This window comes from Pteropus vampyrus, unplaced genomic scaffold (assembly GCF_000151845.1).
Source record: "Pteropus vampyrus isolate Shadow unplaced genomic scaffold, Pvam_2.0 Scaffold19, whole genome shotgun sequence".
Taxonomy (NCBI): Eukaryota; Metazoa; Chordata; class Mammalia; order Chiroptera; family Pteropodidae; genus Pteropus; species Pteropus vampyrus.
The window spans coordinates 16,382,711-16,405,251 of record NW_011888800.1 but is presented as its reverse complement, the minus strand read 5'-3'; the positions used below and the strand labels follow the sequence as shown (position 1 = coordinate 16,405,251).

Sequence of the window (22,541 nt, the reverse complement as noted above, 5' to 3'; positions counted from 1 at the left end):
CCACACATGTGGTGTCAGAGTATTGAAAGTATAGAAATTTGAATGTGATGGTGGTAAAGAGGGGAATAGAGAAGAAACACAGAAGTGTTTTTCCTTTGTAGTTATCTGTCTATATATTCATCTATTGCTAACAAGTCTAGATTAGGGTAAGCTAGCAACAAATAATACCCCAAATAAAAATAACCCAACAAATGATCCCTAAATAAAAATAACCCAAGTTAAATTTTTCGCTCACTCCATGCACCAATCTGAGGCCAGAAAAGCTGGGAGTGGGGTTGGGAAGGGGGTCTCTCTGCTCCTGACAGTCACAGAGACCAACCTAATGAAGTAGAAGCCATGTGCTGGGAAAGATGAAGAACTGGAAACATTTGGTCAATATACTAAAGACTAAACAGACAGTAATTTCTAAGATTCTGTTATCTATACAAGTCTATGGAATATTATTGAAAAGCCTTATTTCTTTTCAGATTTCTACTTCAAAAAGTTAAGAATCTCTTAGGTGTTGTAATTATAGATGATATTTATTTTCTTTTTGTTTATCTGTGTTTTTAAAACTAAGTAAGTAGTATTAGTATTGCTTATTTAAGACAAAACGATATATCAAAAGCTATTTTTATATATTTCAGTATCTCATTCAAATGTCCCTTGTTTATTTCACAAAATAAAGAAAAAAATCTATGAATGTATATAAATATCATTAGTCTCTTCAACAATTCAGAATTTGGTGTCTGAGTTAACATTTCATGTTCTGTATTATTATGATTTTCTAATAATGAAACATACCTTTTCAAGTTTTTAGACCGAGTCATATTATTTTTTAGTCTGTGTGCAAACTTAATTCTGCCCCTTCACACTTTGTTTTAGAGATCTGGCCAGATTTATCCAGCACTCTGATGGAGTCCTTACCATAGCACTGTACCATGATAGAATACTTTCTATATTGTCTCTAGGGCTGGTGATGCCCTACATTTTGAAGGAACTTTTTGGCTTCCATAGAATGTTAAATAAGTTTATCGGCAAAGACTGGGTGACATAAAAATGAAATGTATTTCTCAGAGTTCTAGAGGCTGGGCAGTCCAAGATCAAGGTGCTAGATGGTTTGATATTTGGTGAGGTCCCTCTTGCTACTTGCAGCATTATTTTTAAATTGTATCTTTACATGGCAGAAAAAGAGCTAGCTGTCTCTCTGGCCTCTTCTTATAGGGGCACTAATCCCATTCATGAGGACTCCAGCCTCATAACATAACTACCTCTCAAAATCCCCATTCCACATACTATCACATTGACATTAGGGTTTAACATGAATCTGGGGGCAACACAAACATAGCATTTGTTTTCCTTAAATCTTATTTGGCCATACCTCATCTTGCCATTTTTTTCCTAAACTCTCTTGGAGCCTTTCCCTGAAGTTGATTTCTCTCATTTTGGAATTTCATTGCCTGGAAAGGAGATTGTACATTTGCTTTTCAGAATTAGTTACAAAACCTTAAAACTTTAAAGATGGTATTTGGTTTTTATCCCTTTTCAGAAGATGGAGACACATTTGCAGTTGTAGTTTTTTGCTGGGGAGAATGCATTTGTCCCTAACAGTTAGCAGACATTTGGTCCTGTCCAAAAGGTCCACAGAGACATTTGATTTATACCAAAAAGATCATCAACTACTCTACTGAGGCAATAATGGTTATTTTTTTGCAACATAACCAACACACAATTATTGGACCAATAAGACATAGTATATTTTATATATTAATCCTATAAACCAAAAGTATAAATAAACATTATGTGCTGTTTGAACCCAAGGACATTTTATAAGCGTGGATGTTTCTGACAAGACAAACTATCAAGGAACATTTGACACGGACCAAATATGCTCGTGGTTGTTTTTGAGAGGACCAAATTTAAAAGACATTTTAGTGTGGACCAAATGTCTCCATGAACATTTTGGACAGGACCAGATATCCTGCAAGGGTCCCTAACTTTTGTCTCTAGTTTGTTAGCCAGTTTTCAATCCAGGGTGCCCTGAAACATTTCTTCTAACTCCTTGGTAAATTTGCTTACCTTCTTTTTTTCTCTTTTTCTATTCCTCCCACTCTCCCTGAATGTGTAAGTTCTTCAAAAGTAGTGAATGGTTTAACTCTAAAGCAATTATATTTGTTGTTTCTCACTTGCCTACAACCAAATCTGTTTGCCTTACAGAAATTTAGTTGATTGCTAAGAGATTATTTTGGAAATACCATAACAAGATACAAGTTGCATGGATCTTATAAGCACAAAATATAGAAATAAAAAGCTTTAAATGATTTAGTTAGATCCTTAAGATTGGTGCTTTGGTTATTTTTTTGTTTACTATAATTCAGAGTTTTCAAGAATTAGAACTATGTTGACCATGAAAGTTAAAAAAAAATTATCTCGTTTTTTAGTCATTTAAGAAATATACTTATAGAGTTATAATTCTATATACAGAAAAATAATTATTTTCAGAAAAATAGTCACATTTCAAGAGTGATACTGAAATGTCGATTTTTAAAAATAAGCATACTCATTACCATATGCCTTGAAGACAGGATTACCATACATCTAGTTTCACTGTGGCAATTCTGGTACATGCCTATTGTTCCAATGTAATTATTAATAATGCACTGTTCAACTCTCAAAAGTGGCCTGGTTTGAACAGTAAATTATATGTTTACTTTAAAGGATTCCGGCCTTTTGTTCAAGTGAAGAAAAATATATACATCTTCTACTTTAGGTTAACTTAAAAATCTCAAAATACTTAAATAACCATGATATACTAATACAAACAGATCAATAAAGTCTAAAGCTTATGCTTAAACATTTTCCTTTCACACCCATATAATGTAACAATACTAGAATCTCCTCTATCAGACGAATGACAGTTTAAGAGAAAAATTATATCTAAGGTGAATTAAAATCTTTATTTTTGCTGCATCCAACATTTATAGTCTTAGTTTTTCTGTGTATGCTATAACTTTCTTGATACATTATTAATTTTTAAATTGCAATGTCATTGCACAATAATGAAAATAAACCCTGCATTTTTAAATGGGCTATTAAAATAGTAATCAAAAATTTAAACCACTAGTCACGTTATTCCTCAGACTTAAAAAAAAAAGAAACAACCTTACAATTATAAAAACAGCAAGCAATTTTGTCCATTAGCCAGAATCTGAGTGTGCACTTTAAAACTGGAGATTTTTTACCCATAAACCAGTTTGAAGCCTGAAACAAAATTTCATTTATCTTTACATTCTAAGCTTTATAATGTCACAGAAAGTGTCCATCTGTTCAACTGAGATTGCTTCAAATAGTGAGTGGTCAGAAAGACTTAGATGATAAAGGTCAAAGGAGCCTCTTGACCCTGTGATACTTGCCAAAGCAATTGGAGCATTGGGACTGATAGACAGTTAGATATAGTTCGCTAAATCAGGCTCCACTTTAATTGGTAATGATAGCAAGAATGTACAGTAAAGTTATTGCAGAAAGAAAACAAAAAGTATCCAATATAGTAATTTATTACCAGTCAGTGGGTTTCTCGCACTAGGTTATTATACCCCTGCAGTGGTGAGAGAAAGCAAAAAGGTACTCTAACACTTGGCTGAAAATGGATGCCCTGCTGATACCAGGGAAGCGTGTTGGCCCATGATTGCCAATGCCATTAGCTTGGTAATGTCGTCTCTATTGTAAACTCAACTCCCTATGTTCTTCCTGTGCATCAGCTGCAGATTGAAGGCTTTCTCCTTTGTCTTCTATTTGTGCTGCCAATCACACTGCTTTCACTGACCCTTTGGAGAGTGACAGTTTTTACTACCAACAACTATCTCCAGCAACCTTAGGGCTCGATGGGTCTAAAAATGAATGGCCGGCACTTTCATTTACACTTTGTTGTTTGATTTATGCATTGTTGAGATATCTGTTCATTTTTATCATTCCACCGATGGTTTTTCATATCTTTGTAAGATATATGTTTTTTTGTAACCAGTATATCCCTATCTGCTTATGGTTTTCTATAAAATTAAGTCATTTGTTATACATGTTGAAATGTATTCAGTGCAGTATGAGCAAAGCCCCTTGTAGATCTTTTTCATTTAGTCAATCAATAAAAAATCCTTTTAAAAATAGTTACTGGTTTCTGTCAATGAAGATATAATTCTCATGGAGAAATATAAATGAGCTCTTTTGAATGTCTAGACTTTTTCATAAAAATATCTTAAGATAAACTGTATAGCACTGAGAAAATATAGATTAAAGGAGAGAATTTCTTATTTACAAGAAGATACATGGTAAAGCAAACCTTCCCATTTCCATTTGCATAGGAGAGATACAGTTTATTTTTGGTTTGTGTTTGTATCTGTTTTAAAATAGTACCATTCTCATAGAATACGTAAAGTCGGTAAGCATATTCCTCAAATACTTGTGTTTATTTCAACTCTCACTTCATTTGGTGATTGATACACCATTTTCCAAATCATGATTGAAATTTATTCCTGAAATAATTACATAGAAAGCAATATTAACTTAGCATTTATAATTAAATACAACACTTACACTTGATTTTGTTTTCATAACTGAGGGTCTGGGTAGAGTATTAAAAACTTGTTACTGTATACATTTTTTAATGAGTAAGGTAATCGTTCATATTTAGTTTGCATATATAAAATTAAATATGTTATAATTCTCTATGGAAATGTCTTTTTAATTAAAGTTTAGACATTTTAGGTGAGATCATGGAAATTAGTAAGCTGCTGAAAGTGTTATTTTATCTCTTTATAGATACAAACACACTCAAGTTTCACTTTTAATTTAAGTAAACATTGTCTAGGATTATTCTGGACTAAAACCAGATCTGTGAGGAGCCAGAAAGCTCCAGACCAGAACCAGCCTCTCCTCCATCAGCTTTTATTTTGACCAGGTTCTCTGGACTATATTTGATTACCCCAAAGACAATTTGGTGTAGGATGCATTTCCCAAGTCAGCTCTTAGCTATTTTAGGAACCATAGAGCTTTGCACTTCAAAATACTATAACAAAATACTATACACTGTATGTCAAAACAACTAGAAACTTCAAAAACAATAACAAAAAAACAACAACTAGGGACCTCAGCTTTGAAGGCTAGACTGGAGCTTTGTCATCTTTTCAAGGGCAGATAGAGGAAAGAAAGCATTTCAGAAAGGGGGAAAAAAAAATCCTAATAACCTGTTTCTGCACTTCAAGGAATAGTTTGACTAGCTGAATTAAAATTTTCCACTCAATAAACATTGAAGTATTTTTACATTAATTAATTAATTAGTTAGTTAATTAGTTAGTTAGCTGCTGGTATGGAAACCAGGCACTCATTATACCCCGTGTCATAAATATTCATAAACCAAAGAATCCTTAAGTCAGTATCTGGCTGAGCTCTGAGTTAAAATTTTTAGACCAAATTATTTTAAAGTGAAATTGTGTGAAAGCTTTTACACTGGTCGAATATTAATTTATCATTACATTTATTAACAATTCTTTCACTTTTTTTCCTAATTTGTATTTTCTACCCTAGAATCAGCCAAAGGGCAAGACAGCAAATGAAAGAGGAGCTTGTTCATCAGGAGTGTGTGGCTTATTATGAAAATGACTAGTGTCTTAGGAAAGAGGGTAAACCAATGTGGGATTCTCCATCAGCTAATGGAAATATGTATTTTAAGGGAAGTATCAGAGTTCCCAGAATAAGCTGAATCCCAGTGGTAAACAGCCTTCAGAGACAAGAAGGTAGATAGGTAAAATAGCATTTAAATTGTACTTTCCATGAAATTTTTATGTGGTTATGTGTTTTAAATCAGTTAAAGTAGATGGCACGTCTTGATATATTTCAGGGGAGAAATATAAAAGCATTTTCTTTTCCTGGACATCATGTCAGTAATATATACAGTAATTTGACTTTTCAGGTACGATTTATATTGTAATTTAAGATTTTCCAAAATACAATGTAGCAGTATTGGTTTTCACATATCACTAATGGATCAAGGCTGAATTTTAGGAAATGAGTACTTGACAGTACAGGGAGGACCCTGACATTTATAGAGAGTAAACAAAGACCTCTCTTACTCTTCAAACTTCAGCCCGTATGCTAGCCTTCATTATTATTGATGCTGTTGATGTGCTTTTTTCTAGACCATAAAATAAAAACGTGTATAGGTCTGTGTGCATGTGTATAAATTCCTTTCATATAGAAATGAGATTATACTATAGATGCCCTTCTACGAGTTGCTTTGTTAAGTCAGAAATATTTAGCAGACATCCTTCTATATCAGTACATACAGATTACTCTGGTTAGATTTTTAACCACTCTTCCAAAAAACACAGTTTTAGTTTTCTCTTTCAGAAAATTTTTGATGGGGGAGGTTATTTGGGATTATATGTTAATATGCAATCATTCCTAGTTTATGCTGTTAAAATGGACCTAGTATTCTTTCATTTGCCAGATATTACTGCATAAATCAAATTTAAATGACAGGGATTAAAGAAGATTGGTTACTCACATAAAGGGACCTAAGAAACCATTCCAATTTATTAAATATTTAGAATGTATAAATCAAACAATTTTTAAATAAAAAACAGCAATAATCATCGAAATTTAATTTAAAATACTATACCATTCCTACTATTATTGAACTTTTTTGGTTAGTTTTAACAAATACCAAAGGTTAAAAAAAGAAATAGTAAAGATAAGAATGGAAAGAATGAAACAAATTACCCTTATTCAACTATATTTTAAAAATATGAATAGAATAGAAAAACTAATAAAACAAAAAATAAAATTAAGCATGGTAGTGCTGAAAACAAAATTTATATACAAATACAAAAACCACTATGAATATAAAAATTCATATAAAATACAATGAATATAAACATTCCATTAATAATAGCAATAAAAAATAGAAAATATATAGGGATAAATTTAATGAGAAATATGCAGCACCCATATGAAATCATGTTTTAAAAATTACTGAAAGACATAAAGAATATCTTGATTTAATAACATAATGCAACCCAAGAGGGAAAACCTAGTATTTTAAAGATTATCATAGTCACAAATCTATATATTTAGTAACAATAACTCAGAAAATCTCCTTGGTAGGTTTTTGGGAATTTGATGAGTTGATTAGAAAATTCTTCTGGAAAGATAAATGTATAAAATGAGCTAAGAATAATTAGGAAAAAGAGGAATGATGGACATGGGGCTTCTTTTTCAGATGTCAAACGTTATCTATCTATCTGTGTATTTGTCTATCTGTCTATCTATCTACCTACCTATCTAGCTACCTCCCTATCTGTAGTAGAGTGCAGTGGTGGTTCAAGAACAGACAAATAGATAAATGAGAAAGGAAAAAAAAAAGGAAAAGTCCAGGAAAGAGCATGTATGTAAATCGTAATTTGCTTTTAGAGAAAGATGGCACTTAAAATCCTAGAGAAAAGTTAATAAGTGGCTTTTGTATAATGAGTGTAATTTTTTTTAAATCTCTTTTTTCTACCTTTAAAAAAACAAACTTCAGATGAATACAAGTTTTAAATATGAAAACATAGATTACTAGAAGAAAATATATACTAATATTTTTAGTAATTGGATTATCAAGGACCTAAAAGTGGTAAAATTTTTAAAAGACAAATGAAAATTATAGTTTTACTATTTAAATTTCTTAAGTAGTATTGCAACCTCCCCCCAAAAAATCTATAAAATTTAAAGCCTGATGAGACTTAAAAAATATTTACAATATATTTAACAGAGGATTAATATCTTTATGTACAAAAAACTCTCATAAAGTGATAAGGGAAAGATAAATAGTAAAAGAGAAAATTGGGCAAAGATTAATACTTATATCACAGAAAAATACAGTCATTAAGATTTTCTCACTAAATAAATTAATGCAAGTTTTCTTTACCAGATTAATAAATGTTAAAGGAAATGCTGAACTCTTTAAGTGTATGACAAAACTTATATACACTCGTTTTTGGTCGAAGTATGTTTTGAAACACCCTTGCTGGGGCATAGTCTAACAATTTAACCAACAATTTCACCCTGAAATTCTATTTCAAAGAATTTTTAAAGAACCAGAAAAGTGTTCTACGATTTTAAGCACAGGTATGTTCAGAGAAGGGACAAACAATAGTGGTTTTCATTTGTAACCTATGAAGGAATGGCTTACTTATTGAACACTTTTGTTCTTTCCATACTACCCAAGATTTTGCATTATTAAGATTTTGAGGAAACATAGTCCAAAGTCAAGGCAATGACATCCAAATATATCAGAACCCAAGAGTTGAGGCATCCTAACTGAAGCTCTGGATAGATGGGAATCCACTGACAGAGGAAATCTGTTGCAAAGCAGATTGACTCTTGACTGACCCTGTAATTAGGTGCTTAAATGGGCTAGTGTTGTGAGACACTTATTTTTCACTTAGGTGACAGTTTCTTAAGTGAATTTCTCTGGTCACACAGAGGTTAGAGATGAGCTTATGGAAATATGCAGGGCTAACACTCAAGGGCTGAATCCCAAGTTATCATAAACGAAAGCATGCTTAAAAATGATTTTTTTTTTAATGTGGTGGCTTTTGTTATTTTTCAAAAAGACCAGGAATGACATCTTCAATCATTATATTTTAGTATTAACTAGTTACTGGAGGGAGAAAGCCATGAAATTGGTGCATTTGCCCTCAGTGGTTATGTGACTCAGCTTATCCAGCATTTTCAGGCTTAAGTCTTTTTATAAAAAACCTCATGTTTTATGAAATCTTAGCAGAACAAATTTTTGCATATGTAATGCACTGAGATTGAGGCAGGCTCAGGTGTTTAGAGATTGCAGTCAGTGAAAATAAGGATACTGACACATAAGATGATGGCAAAAGGTAAATGTTGGAAAAAAATTAAAATGTCATGAAACATCCAAGGAAAGCAAGATTACAATTGGAAGGGTGATTAGAAAGGGTTTGTGTAAGTAAGTCTCTTGGGGACATGAGCTTTCTTTCAGGGTAGAATTTCCATTGATGGTGTTCGGGCATTCTCAGTCTGAGAAGAGACATAGAAGCAGAGAAATCAGAAAAGGCCGAAAGGCCAAGACCAATTATTAACATCAGAGGAATCAGGCAGCAGTGGCAAGCACAGATTGCAATTAAAGGAGGAAAAGAATTTGAGTGAGATGAATTAAGCTGCATGCTTCAGGGACTGTCTCACTCACCATTTCATTGTCTTACTCACCGTTGCATTGTCTTTCACATATGGCACAGCAGGCAGCACACAGTAGATGCTTAATAAACATTTGATGGATAGATGAGTGAATGATTAATAAAATGTGAAGAAGGAGACAGTATGAGAGACATTGAAGCAAGAGAGGACTTAAGAGAAAGAAAAGATGATATCCAAAAAAAAAAAAAAAAAAAGGTTCACTGGGAGCACGTTGCTGCCAAGGATGTCAGGAGATGGAGGAGGCTGGCGTTTCAGTAACCGTGATTTAGAAAGCATGTTTTAGAGCACAAGTAATACCTTGGTATTTTAAAGTTAGAAAGATTTTCTGATTTTTCAGTATGTTTCCCTGTAATTTGGTGAAAAGCATGTGGCAAAAAATAAATATGATTAGGAGACAGTATAAAATCCTGATTACAAATCTAGAAGAGTATTTTATTTGTTAAAATACCAGTGACTAAACGTCACCTTTCCTTTCTTCCAGGGCTATGTTTAAATCAGCCTTTGCCATGTTGCAATGGAGTAGAAATCCGTCATGGTTCTTTCTTGTATCATTTTTCTGTATTCTCGGGTAACCCCCTGTTGTCTGATTGGAAGGAAATGAAAGGCCCTTCTAGATTAGAAACCAGATCTGAACATGTCTTAACTTTGTTCAGGCACCGAGAATATTAGGCAGTGAACTTTTTTTATCTTACCCCTGAAAAAAGACTCTGTTTAATGTTACAATAAGAGATTGGAAAAATATATCTTAGGAATTATTCTTAGCTCTGTGTTGGTGAAATGGTGAAAGTAAAGATGAAGTTTACTTGTATTCACTTTTTCTCTTAGAATTGAAGGGACACAAACTGCTTTCATTAGTTAGTACTACTTTATGCAATCGTTTTTCTGGTTGTGTCAGAGATATAAAAATCTTTCGTAAATTTTCATAAATATTGATTTGAGAAATAGCCAAAGGAATCAGATATGAATCTTTCTCCCAAATAGTTCACACCAGAAGATATGGAATATAGTTCCTGGGTTCAAGTTTCAGTCTTTGGAGAAGATTAAACTTTCACACGTGAAAGTGTCTGTGATTACCTAAGGCTAAAAATGAATTGCTGAAGAGTTGAGAGAGGAGAGAGAGAATATGGAACTAGAGTGGCAAGGATACAGGACTATGAGGGGTTAAATTTTGGCTATCGCCTGAGAAAAGAAGGATAGCTGTCGAGTTGACAAGCAGCAGCAAAGGCACACACGTTGGACAGTTGGCTTAACATTATTTGATCTCAAAGCTGCATTTTCTGTATAATTTGTAATATTGATGGTAATGTTTATGATTTATAAGCTATAGAAAATGTAGTAACATCTAATTAGGAAAGTCTGTTCCTCCAGATTTAATTTAATTTTTAAAATAGTTTCAATGTACAGCATCAGGGTGTGGAAAAATGGCCTCTATTTCTAAGGTCTGAACTTATAAGAAGTTTGTTCCTCCAAGGGGGAGATTGAGGTAATAACATAAAAGGTTTGGTGTTACATGGACAAAAACTGACAAATGCTCACAAAAGAAAGTAAGCTCATTGATTTGACAATTTTAACTGTACTTTTTCCTGGAAAATATTATCACCTATCAAATATATTATTAATCATTTTTTAAAAAATATTGATCCAATCTTTTATATTTATCACCCAAGAATTTATCTTACATTTACTTTTATAAACTAAATAAAGTTTGCATGGTTATTTCTAAACTAAGGGACATCTTAGTATAAGCATCTATACATCTTTAGCCTTTCCCATTTTTTTATATAGTCTTCATGTCATCTGTTTTGATGGTTCCATAATTTTATTAAATGTGTAAGTCATGATTTGCTTCTGACACCTTCTCAGCCTATGCTCACACAGGTGGACTTTTAGGTTATTTACATTTTGTTGACTAACATAGGTAAGAATATAATAGATATCCTTACCTATATTGTTCTTTTCCTACTTTTGGATTATTTTAAGATAAATTTCCACAGGAAAAACTACAGTGTTAAATGTTATAAAAATGTTAACATACCTTAATTAGTATTAACATATTATTCTAAACAGTCATCATTTCTAAGGTTGTTTTGAATAAGGCAATACAAAGATGAAATGGTTAAAATTTCAGTGAAGGGGACTAGAAGTGATATATATGGCCATTTAGAGAGAACCTGATTGTCCACGCTCTGGGGGAGAAAAATGTCGCTACCATTTGTTCAGTTCCCAGATACGGACAAAGACTTAAAAAGGCACCCAAGTCCCTGGGAGGAAGGACCCTACAACACCATGACAGTTATACTATGACAATTTCCCAGCATCTCCACAAAGGGACCTATTTATTGGGTGACTGTACACTGGGGAAAGGCAGAATAACCAAACGTTTTGGACTAATGGACATAGGGTCTCAGTTTACTTTGATCCCAGAGACCTAAAACACCATTATGGCTTACTGTTATGGCTTACTGTTAAATGGGGTTTACAGGGCTTATGTGAAGTGATGGCTAAAGTCCAGTTCTATTCTATTCATGTATTTGGGAACTGAGAAAATGACTAATGAGTAGGGCTATGAAAGAAGAAGTGTCCCAAGGAGGAAACAAAAAAGTTTCAATGTAGTTAGTTTAGACATTTATTTTAATTATATCTAATTAATTTAAAAGATTGTTTTTATTATGAAATCACTTATTGTATTTAATTGTATTTTGGCATTGCAAATCAGGATATGATTGACAGATACAAGCATTTTCAACTTATTTCTAGAACTTCCTGTTCACAGTAAAATAGCTTTCTTTAACTGGGATGTTGGCTTAGAAAACTTTCACCCTTTATTGACAAAAATTATTATTAAAAAATTGAATAACACACCACTGCATTCGAGACTTTAATAAAAGTTTTATACAGAATAAGTAAATAAAGCCAGGCCACATCAGTGCTTGCATTGAAGCAATAAAAGAAAAACAGCAAGCAGCCCCAGCATGAGGATGAATTGTATTCTCAAAGTTTATAAATTGGTTGCTTGGAGCTTCGATTTTTTTTTTCCCTGAGAAACAATGACAACAGTGACACTAAGGGTGCTTGGTTTCTAGGCCAACTCCCTGAAGTTTCTTTAAGCCATGGCATTAATGACATGTCATTAACAGCAGCATTTTAAACTCTACCCTATATAGTGATTTTCTAAGAAAATATATTCTAAGCTTCTACCCAAGTTGAAGAGAACTTCCAATGCCTTTCTATCCGCATGAATGTGGGTAATAGACAAGGAAGTAAACATTGCCTTGAAGCACCATTAATTTGTCATTTTCCTAAGTGAAGGAATCTACCTAGGTTTGCTCCATAACCCGAGTTCTTCTGAGTTAAAAAATAGTCTTATTAACATAGTTGTGTTTCACAAGGTGGTGCCATATAAATCCATAGTAATTTTCTAATCTCCCTCTGAATTTTTAATATAATTACATTTTTTCTAATATTTCTAATCAATTATTTTTCATTTATTTTATTTTTGCTTTTTTCTTTCATATCTCCTTGTTCATTTTTATGAATGTTATTCTTTCAACTTCTTTTGACAATTATTTTTTTCAATCCATTCTATAGCATTGATTTTATGTGGAGTAAATATATATCCCAGCTTTTATATTTTTAGCTGTCCTTCTGAGTAGTAGATTTACTATGTTTTGGAATTTTAGTTTTACAAGGTCATTTCTAGAGGAAATTTTTTTCTCGTGTGTCATGTTAGTTTCATTGTACTTTATTTTTCTCTTTCCCTTTCTCTCTCTGTGCTCAGCTGATGTTCTGTGATGTTGTTGCCTCTATCTACCTTTTCAAGACAGGCCAGAATGAAGCCTGCACTGTACTAATATTGAGTATATGTCTGTCTAATCAGTGAACTAACATTTGAGTTGATTCACTTACAAGTTACATTGCAATTTTCCTTAGGTCTGACATTAATCCAGCATTAGAATTCTAAAGCCTAACTACCTCCCTGCAGTCCTGATACTGAGCAGGCCTGTGACTTCAGTTCCAGTTAGCACTTTGTGTTTCTATTCCATGTTTGGTCCTCAAAGGTGTTTATTTTGCTTCTGAGCTTAGCTAAACCTTTTTGAGTTTTGTTTTATTTTAACATTTTATCTATCATTGGTATGTATTTGGAAGAAACAGTTTGCTTCAAAGTCTAAACTTTGCCATCTTGACTAGAAGTCAACTTACATTTTCAAAACCTCTAGGATTTATTAATTTGTCATAAAACAAAAGTAGCTATTTGAAATTTTTAGCAGCAAAAATATAACCAGCAACTCTAATTTCATTTTATAAGCAAGTAACATATTCTCTGCTTTTCGTGGCATAAGTGTTGAAGACAACTCCTTATATACATATTACGTGATAAAATTATCTATATTGTAAATTTGTTCCTCAAAAAATTTTCTACTTAAAGAAATTCTGTCTCTAGGATTACAAACTCAGCATGTTGAGAATGTTGTCTTCCTGTCTGCAACAGAGAATAAGAGACAAGTCCAAGAACCTAAATTCTCCAGCTGTTTTAGTTGTTTCATAAGATAGCAACCATGAGCTCCATGAGGCAATGTGACTTTATTTTTACTCTGCAGGGAGCACTGCTGATCCAAAAAATACACCTATCTGTTGCTTAAAGATGTCAGTTCTTTCCTGAAAACTTTGTTGCTAAGGGGAAAAATTAATTAGATGGAAAAAAAAATAGTTTCCATTGATTTTAATGGGAAAAATTATGATGCGCTTTATCCTGACATAGTACTTACAGATAGAAAAAAAATATTAATTGAACAATGAAAACAAGTTTATGTGACAAATAGCAATTAGAAAGTAAATAGAGTTTGTCTGCAAAATGTAATGAAGTTTATAGTACTTAGCAAAGGAAGAAGAACTTAATAGTGGGTGGGGCTGGAGAAGAGAGAATTCTTTGGAAAGTGTAGTCTTCTTTCTGCACTATTTTCTTCAATAATATTTCAGCATTTTGGGGGCATCGTGGTAATCTGGCATTCAAACTGCACTAAAAATAAAGTTATATCACAGAAGATACTTTTAAGGCAAAACTAAAATAAATAGAATAGTCCTTCAAAACATGTAAAAAATAGTGTAGGTACACAGCCCACTAAAGAGTCATGGAAGAGCCACCTCTTAATTCTTCTTCTCTGGCTATATGTTTTGGGTTCATACTCATGTGGAAAACAATTCTTATTTGTTTCATATGATATTCTCCAACTAGAAACTGCTGTGACAAGTAATAAGTTAGAGATTGTATATTTGACTGAAACCATAATGTCAAAATATTACTTCTTATAGAATATGTCGTTGGGTGAAACATGAAAAAAATTGTTACCTATTTTGTAAAATTTATGGTGTAATCAACAAATAATTTCAGTAATAGTGTTCAATACATAGATATCACATTTCCCCTATCATCTGTGCCATCCCTTACTTGAAAAACTTCCATTGTCATAAATCTTTTGATGTGATTGCTTTCCTTTTAGAAAGGATACATTTTCTGGAATTTCTAATCTTTTTTCTTTGCATAAATTTATACTTGCAATGCATCAACTGTGACTTTCAGTTTATGTTTATTTAAAGTATAAAAATTTAAACATTGTACATAACCAGAGTGCAGACTCCTTACATATTTATATGATTATTCTCATCTATTACAATGGCCTCATCTATACCTAAGTAGCTAGTCAGTTTGAGAGTGACTCTTCACCATAGGGTCTTTTAGATTACTAAATTTTGTTTTCTTAGGAACTGTATTTTACAGTCAGTTTTCACATAACTTATTTTCACATAACTTATTAAAATATGTAAATTAAAATATGTAAAATTAAAATATGTTAATTAAAGTTATAAGCTCGCATAGGAAAAGAACATTGAGAACAAAAAGAGGTGAAATTACTGAAAAGCAAATATCTTAGTTTTTGTGATTAGAATGTAAAAAAGTAGAGTGTAGTCTACAGGTGGTTGGAGGGATTGGAGAGCACCAGTTAACCCTATGAGTTAGCTCTTAAAAGGATTAAAAAAGAATTTTAGTTTTAACTTAAAAATGATATTAATGTTATTAAAATAATATAGCATTTTACATTGAACAAAATTTAAATTCAAATATACATGAATTCTTTAAATGACTATAGAGCGAATCAAAATATGTTTGTTTTCTTTCCAATTAAATTGTATGATACACGATATGTCACCTTTTACTTCACGTTTGAATTTCACAATAAATAATAAAGAATCATTTTAGAAAAGTATTTAAAGAGTAATGAAGTTTTCCACAGGCTTTCTTCTACACTTTCTATTAAAAGATATTTCATTTGGAGCATCTGAATTTTTTTCTTCTTCAGTCCTTAACTGATCTTTTTGCTGGATCTTTATTTGTAATTAGCACTAGATGTGACTCAGATAGTTCTGACATCACTAATTGAATTTTGTGTAATACTGCATCTTTAACAGTATTTGCTATCTACTATGCAGTTGGATTGCATCATTTAATAATCACTCAGAACCTGATTAATGAATGGGCCTGGGCCTTTATGTTAGAAACAGAGGAGGGTTTGGGTACTAATTTTGTAAGTAAGCAGTTCGTTCATTAGCAAATATTTTCATGCAATGATGACTTTTTCTTCCCTACTTATCTCAGTGAATGTGGTATTTCATAAAATAAATGCTTAGTTAATAAGGACACCTCGTATATCTTAGAAATGGTAAATAGCAAACATATTTCAGTCTTTTAAAAATTTAAGTAGAGAATGTCATCTGAAGAATAGTCAGAAAAAGTAGACTTGGGAATCCTGATTTGGCTGCTTACCAAATGAGTAATTTTGAAGAAGTTACTTCTCTATTCCTCATTTTCCTTTAGTTTAAGGGGAAGGGGTCAGCTTAGATGGCTTTATAATATTTTCTTGCTTTAACATAACTAAATATCTAAAATATTTATGCAGCTATTATCTTTATGTCCTCTTAGTATTTAAACGCATGCACTAGATTTTATTGCACAAAGTCACAAGTAAGAAAATGAAGGTAGTTTTAAACATCAGTTTCACTACATGTATTTTGTGGTTGTGGTAGGCTGAGCAGGTCAAATCCTTTACAACAAACTCAGTGGGGGATCCACGATGTTTTCAGAAAGAAGTTTTACCAAACATGTTGTTACTGCATTTCTACTTTCAAAGGCAGGGGATGAAACCAGCCTTGTTTAACCATTTTGTCTTTCTGAGTCAAATAGAAAAGAGGCACAAGCTGAACACAGTAGGGCGAAGGAAAAAGAAAGTGAATAGACTTTATATATATATACATATGTATATAGGCTTGTACCTTCAGACATATATTTTTCTCCAAATTTGGGGGTCTTTTTGTTTTCCTTGTTACATGTATCTTGGGTTGTTGAGTGTTAGAATTTTGTATTGTTGGCTTTAGTTTTATTGTCATTTATTCTCATTTCTTATGGAGAGTAAAGGAATAATTTCTGCCCGCTGGCCATCTGGGATTCTGTTTTCAGACTTTCTGACTCAGTAGCTTTTTCCAAAGTCTGTGTACTTGAGACAAAGAACTCAGCTCTGTGTGCCTCTTCCTACTCCCCACCTGCTGTTTACAGCATTCACATGTAGATATATCAGTACCATTATACTCCACCAAAGTTCAGAGGTTGGAATGGAAGATTGTCCTTTCCCATTACTTCTAGCTTTCTAGATTGTAAACATTACCTCTTCTCTTTCCTCGACTTAGAATTTCAGACAGTAGGAGTAAAAGTGATGTGATACCCTGGAAAACACCAGAACCTTCTCTGTATATGCAAAGCCTGGACAACACATTTTGAGAAATTATCTTTCAGGCAATCAGAGAACAGTCTATAACACATGAACTAAGAAAATTTATGTTTAACCCTCACATTTAAAACTTTTTTTAATTATTGGGGAGACAGTAGTTAATAAATTTATGTTAAGTAGCAACTGTTTGCAGTGACATACATTGAACAAAATACTTTTTGTATTTATTTGTTTTAGACTTTTTTATTGTAACTAGATTGAATGTTTCTAAAACACTTCTGTTATAATGATGGTTTAGATATATTTTATCATTCTAAAAGTAATATAATTATATTTATATTTTTGCAGAACATTATGCAGTCATGATATAGCAGGCTACTTTTAATAGAATTCTTGTCTGAGGAATATATTGTATATGGGTAACAAATATAAATAAGGTTAAGATTTACGGTAGCCTTTGCTAAACATTACTAAATGTTACGTATGTCAAATCTACAATATGTGAAAACTCAGGAATTACTATATAGGAATTCATTGTCATTCTGTTGCTTATATCTGAAATAATGGTAAATACTCTTTTTAAAGTCTTTCGGTGACATGACTTTAACAATATTCTCACTATTTCTTAAAAGAAAAAATTTCAATGATACCAGGTTAGAATTATAACATTTAATCATTTTAGTATATTAAAATATAATAATAGTTTATATTTATAATCTAATAGACTTATTTCCATATGGGAAACAACTTTGCTATATGTTAAATAAATTTGGAATAACATTTATGATTTGAAAATAATGTAAAATGTCCGGTTGCTCTTGAGGCTTAAGGGGACCATATTTAGGGACAGAAATTTAGGATTTTTGTTTACAACAGTGCAGTGGGCCTATTGTAGCTTTGTAGGTCACAAAATAAGAAGATGACACCCGACCAGGCAATGTGTCATATTGCTAGAATCATTGCTATGATTTCAATTGGCCCAGTAATTGAGGAGGTTTGGACCCTGCAGCCAGAGAAGATTATAGCTTTGGGAAAGTGGAAGTGCATACGAGGGCTAAATTCATGGTTTATATATTATTTTGTATGTATTAACCATTACATAATAAAATAATGTAATAAACCCTTTTTGCTAAATTAATAAGTACTGACTGGTATTATTATCTTAATTTTACTTCTTGATTATTACTGGTTGTAAACATTTTTTCATATTTTAATCTGAATGCTATTTGTGAATTGCTATTGATGCTTTGTCCATTTTTCAACCTGTACAGTTGTCTTTTTATTTTGATTCACAAAAATTATTAATAATTATACTAACCTTATACATTTTGTTGGTAGAAAAATGTGTTTTTTAAGTTTATCTCCATTTTGTTTTTTAATCTTTAAAATTTCTAATGGTTTATTTTTGTATAATTATAAAGTAAATATAACTGCAAAAAAAATCCAAAAACTAAAAAGAAAAAACCCTAAAGTGTAAATAAATATTATTTTAACTCTTTTTTTAAATTAAGTGTCCTTAATATTTTGGTGCATATATATCTATATATAATATATATAGATATTCACACACATGATTTTATTAAAAGAATATTTTTCTGCCTTGTAGATTATATTTTTTCCTCCAATAAGTACAATTTTACACCATTTAAAAATATTTGAATAGTATTTCACTGTATACATATACTAATTATTCAATGAATATTTATTGAGCCTCTTAATAATGCTGTATAGCGGCATCATTTTATAGGTATTGGGAACAAAGCAACATGCCAAACTCTTGCAAAGGTGGAGTTTGAATGCTATTGGAGAAAACATACAGTAAACTGATAAATATTTCATATAATATAAGATAATCATAAGTACTAGGTTGAAAAAAAAGTAAGCAAAGAAGAGGGTAGAGAGTACTGGATCCACAGGAGGCAATAGGTGCTCCAGAAAGTCCTCATAAATGATCAGGAGCCCACCTGAAGTTTGGGAGTGCACCCTGCCAGTACTAGGGCAGTATCATTTGAGGCAAGAGAAAGATCAAATGCAAGTCCACAAGGTGAGCCTTTAAGCAAATAAAAGCAATTTGATATTGGTTAACATTTAGGTTACTTCCAATTATTTAAAATTTTAAACATATTTGGAGAGACGGTTCTTGTTAGATACTTTCTGAATTCTCGCAGGTATTCTAACTGTTCTCAATTTCTTTTTTTTTTTTTTTTAGGTGAGGTAACCCTTGGTTGACCTCACAGATTGCAAGGACCTTGTCAGTTTACAATCCCTTATTTTATTTTTTACGCCTACAGCACCTGGTCTTCCTAACTGGTCTCCTATCCAAGTACTAACCAGGCCTGACCTTGCTTAGTTTCCAAGATCAGATGGGATTGGGCTTGTTCAGGGTAGCATGACCGTAGACTCTTCTCAATTTTTAAACCTACTTTTTCCCTGTTGTATGTCTTCATGGCTATTTTGATAGGAAGTGTGAAAGTGTATATAAAAGAATGTTAGTTAGTCTGATGCCATCTTAGTTCATAGGCCTAATTTATATTTTTTAAAGAAAAACTAAATGTTTTAGAAAGGAATAAAGGAGTTCATAGAATATAAGAATACAGAATGTTTAATTTAGAGGGGAATTTTTATATCTAAGACAAAAAAATTGAAATGACTTGCCTTTAGTTTGTACTGCTACTTAGTGCTTTCTGTTATGTCATTTTAGTATCACAGGACCTTTAATAAAATCATTTAAAAACTAGAACTTTGACACATAGGGTTTTGTTTTTTGTTTGTTTCTTTTTTCTTTTTTCTTTTTTTTTTTTTTTTTTTATCTCCCCTAGGCTATTGATGCGAAATCTTTCTCTGGTCCTTTTAATGTCTTGCCTGTGAAGACAAAATGGAGTAACACAGGCTTTCATATCCTTCTATTTGACCTGGAAAACCTTGTTGAACTTCTGCTGCCGACTCCAATCTGTGACCCTTCCAATTCATTCAATGGCAGCGAGATCCTGAGAAGAGCCAAAAGCACAGTAGAGAAGAAAACACTGACACTGAAAAGAAATAAAACTGCCTGTGGTCCTCTCTCAGCAGACGCACACGCCAAGCCTGTTAGTGAAAGCCTAGCCCAAGGAGATAATTCGATAACATTCTTCGAAGAAAATGATGGCATTAAAAGGCAGAAGAAAATGAAGAGTTCCAAAAAGACACACCCTAAGCCATCAAGAAAATTTGATGCCAACCTCATAATCGATGCAGCTAAATTGCTCCTATCTTGCCTTTTGCCATGGGGAGTGGATAAAGAATTAGATAATCTCTGCATTAAGCATCTCAATATTTTGAAGCTTCAGGGTCCCATTTCTTTAGGACTTGCTTCAAATGAAGACTACTCATTGATGCTTCCAGGTTGGGATTTATGCAATGCTGAAATGAAAAAAGACTGTTCAAAAGTAAATTTATTTTCCAGAAAAGTTTTGGATTTGTCAAATAAATACACATCCACTCTTCCAAATCAGGCTGGGATGCCAAAAAGAGAGGAAAATGATTGTGATTCTTTGCAAGAGTCAAATACTATAGTTTATCTATTGAGAAGACTATTTTTAGTTAACAAATTAGTTAACATGCCTGTAGAATTGGAATGTGGAATTGACAGGTAAGACATGCCTAGAGATTTTGACTATTATTTGGGACTTTAAAATAAATTATTATTATTTGCTAGATTCTGCTCTCTAGCTTCCCTACTCTCAGAGAAGAATAGATATGCAACAACTTCTTCCATTCAAAATACATTTAAGAAAAATCTCGCTTTTAATTTTTGAGGTTGGAGGATAATTTGAGCAATAAATCTATGTTTTAAAATTTATTCATTCAACAAATATTCATTGCTCTCATAATATGTGGCAGGAAAATCAGAGTAATGGGTGCTGAATGATTTAGTGGATGGATGGTTGGATGGATGGATGGATGGATGGTTGGATGATAATGATGATAGATAGATAGATAGATAGATAGATAGATAGATAGATAGATAGATAGATAGATGATAGATAGATAGATGCATGCATGCATGCATACATAGATTCATATACATCTTGAAATCTATTGTACTTGCTGTAAATTAAGTATGAACAAAGAAGATTTAGTGCTTGCTTAGGCAGCACATATACTAAAATTGGAATGATGCAGGGAAAATTAGCATGGCCCCTGCACCAAGGATGACACACAAATTTGAGAATCGTTCCATTAAAAAAAAAAAAAAAAGATTTAAAGAAAGGAAAAGTTTGAAAATTTCATACCTTAAATCTCACCATTTAATTTATACTTCAGCCTATTAAAATAGAAGAAAGCATCAGTAATTGATTTATAGAAATTACAACTTAGTAATAATAGCTATTGTTTTTTTGAGTGTTTCTCTACTGGTCAACATGTAAGCCCTTAACATATATGATTTCATTTAATATCCACAGCAAACCTGGGTTTTAAGTACTGTATTATTTTGCTCATTCTACAGATGAGGATATTGAGGTTTATGGAGGGAAGGTATCAACCCGAAGATTAATTCAGCTTCTTGGAGGCTAAGTAAAGGCTAAGCACCAGTCCAACTCCAGAGCCTGATTAATTACTGACCTTAACTCTGAGTGTTTACCCTCTCTCATTGCTAAAATTCAATTAGGTTTTCATAGTCCGATATTAGAGGATTTAATTCAATTCACCAACTGCTTACTGAAGATGTTCTTAGCACTAGCCTACAGAGGAAATATAAATTTCTCATTTGGATGTGAATTCACTTAAATGATAAAGGTAATGCACATTAAATATGTAGAAAACACTGAAATAAGGTAAAGGAATGGAAAACATTTCTAGTATAGATAAATATTATAGGTGGTGAGTGCAAAGAGAATAATTAGTGTGAGATAAAACTATCAGAAAGACTTTATAGAAGAGATACTGTTTTAACTGCCCGCTACATGGTGATAAACAGTCATTGACATTTCTATTCTTTGATAAGAGCTCAATTTAACAAATATCTGTGCCAGGCAAGGTATAGTAGACAGTTCCTGCCATCAGTGAACCTACAGTTTGGTAGCAAGTCCATGTAGATCATGTAGCATTCAGTATTCCGCTTCCTGCCATTATAATGCTACTGGGTTTTCCTTTTTCTGTTCAGTGTCCCTAATAATGAGAAAAGAGAAACTGTTAAATTTCTGTACTTAATTATCCTCTATTTTCTTCTGTTTAAGTATTTTTAAATTTTCAGATAGGTTTAATTTACTTTTCTTTCTATTACTAAGAAAATTACATTGCACTTTAAAAAAAAAAAAATCAGTCAGCCTGGAGCCTGTAAACCTAGGAATGAATCCAGGTTTAACTAGCCATGTAGCTTTGGATTAGTCACTTAGCCCTCTGGGCCTTCCTTTCCTCATTTACAAAATGAAGTGGGCGGGATAGGTGATCACTAAGATTTCTTCAAATTTTTAAAAACTTGGGCTGCTAACAAATTATATTTGTTTGCCTAATTGTGACCTTACAGAGCAGATGAGAGACTTAGTT

General features: G+C 32.3%; 1 protein-coding gene, 1 non-coding gene and 1 pseudogene across 3 annotated transcripts in view; 2 read left to right on the top strand and 1 right to left on the bottom strand.

Moving 5' to 3' along the window:
* Positions 1-22,541, top strand: part of WDR72 (WD repeat domain 72) — a 216,534-nt gene that overhangs the window by 101,772 nt on the left and 92,221 nt on the right. For both annotated transcript variants that reach the window (XM_023527871.1, XM_023527870.1), the window contains exon 15: positions 19,835-20,643. In XM_023527871.1, the coding sequence (XP_023383639.1) occupies positions 19,835-20,643 (809 nt within the window). The remainder of the gene's footprint in view (positions 1-19,834; positions 20,644-22,541) is intronic.
* Positions 19,298-19,416, bottom strand: LOC111736463 (annotated as a pseudogene).
* LOC111736431 lies at positions 21,133-21,240 on the top strand. The gene has a single exon (XR_002779180.1). It is a non-coding gene; the product is annotated as a U6 spliceosomal RNA (small nuclear RNA).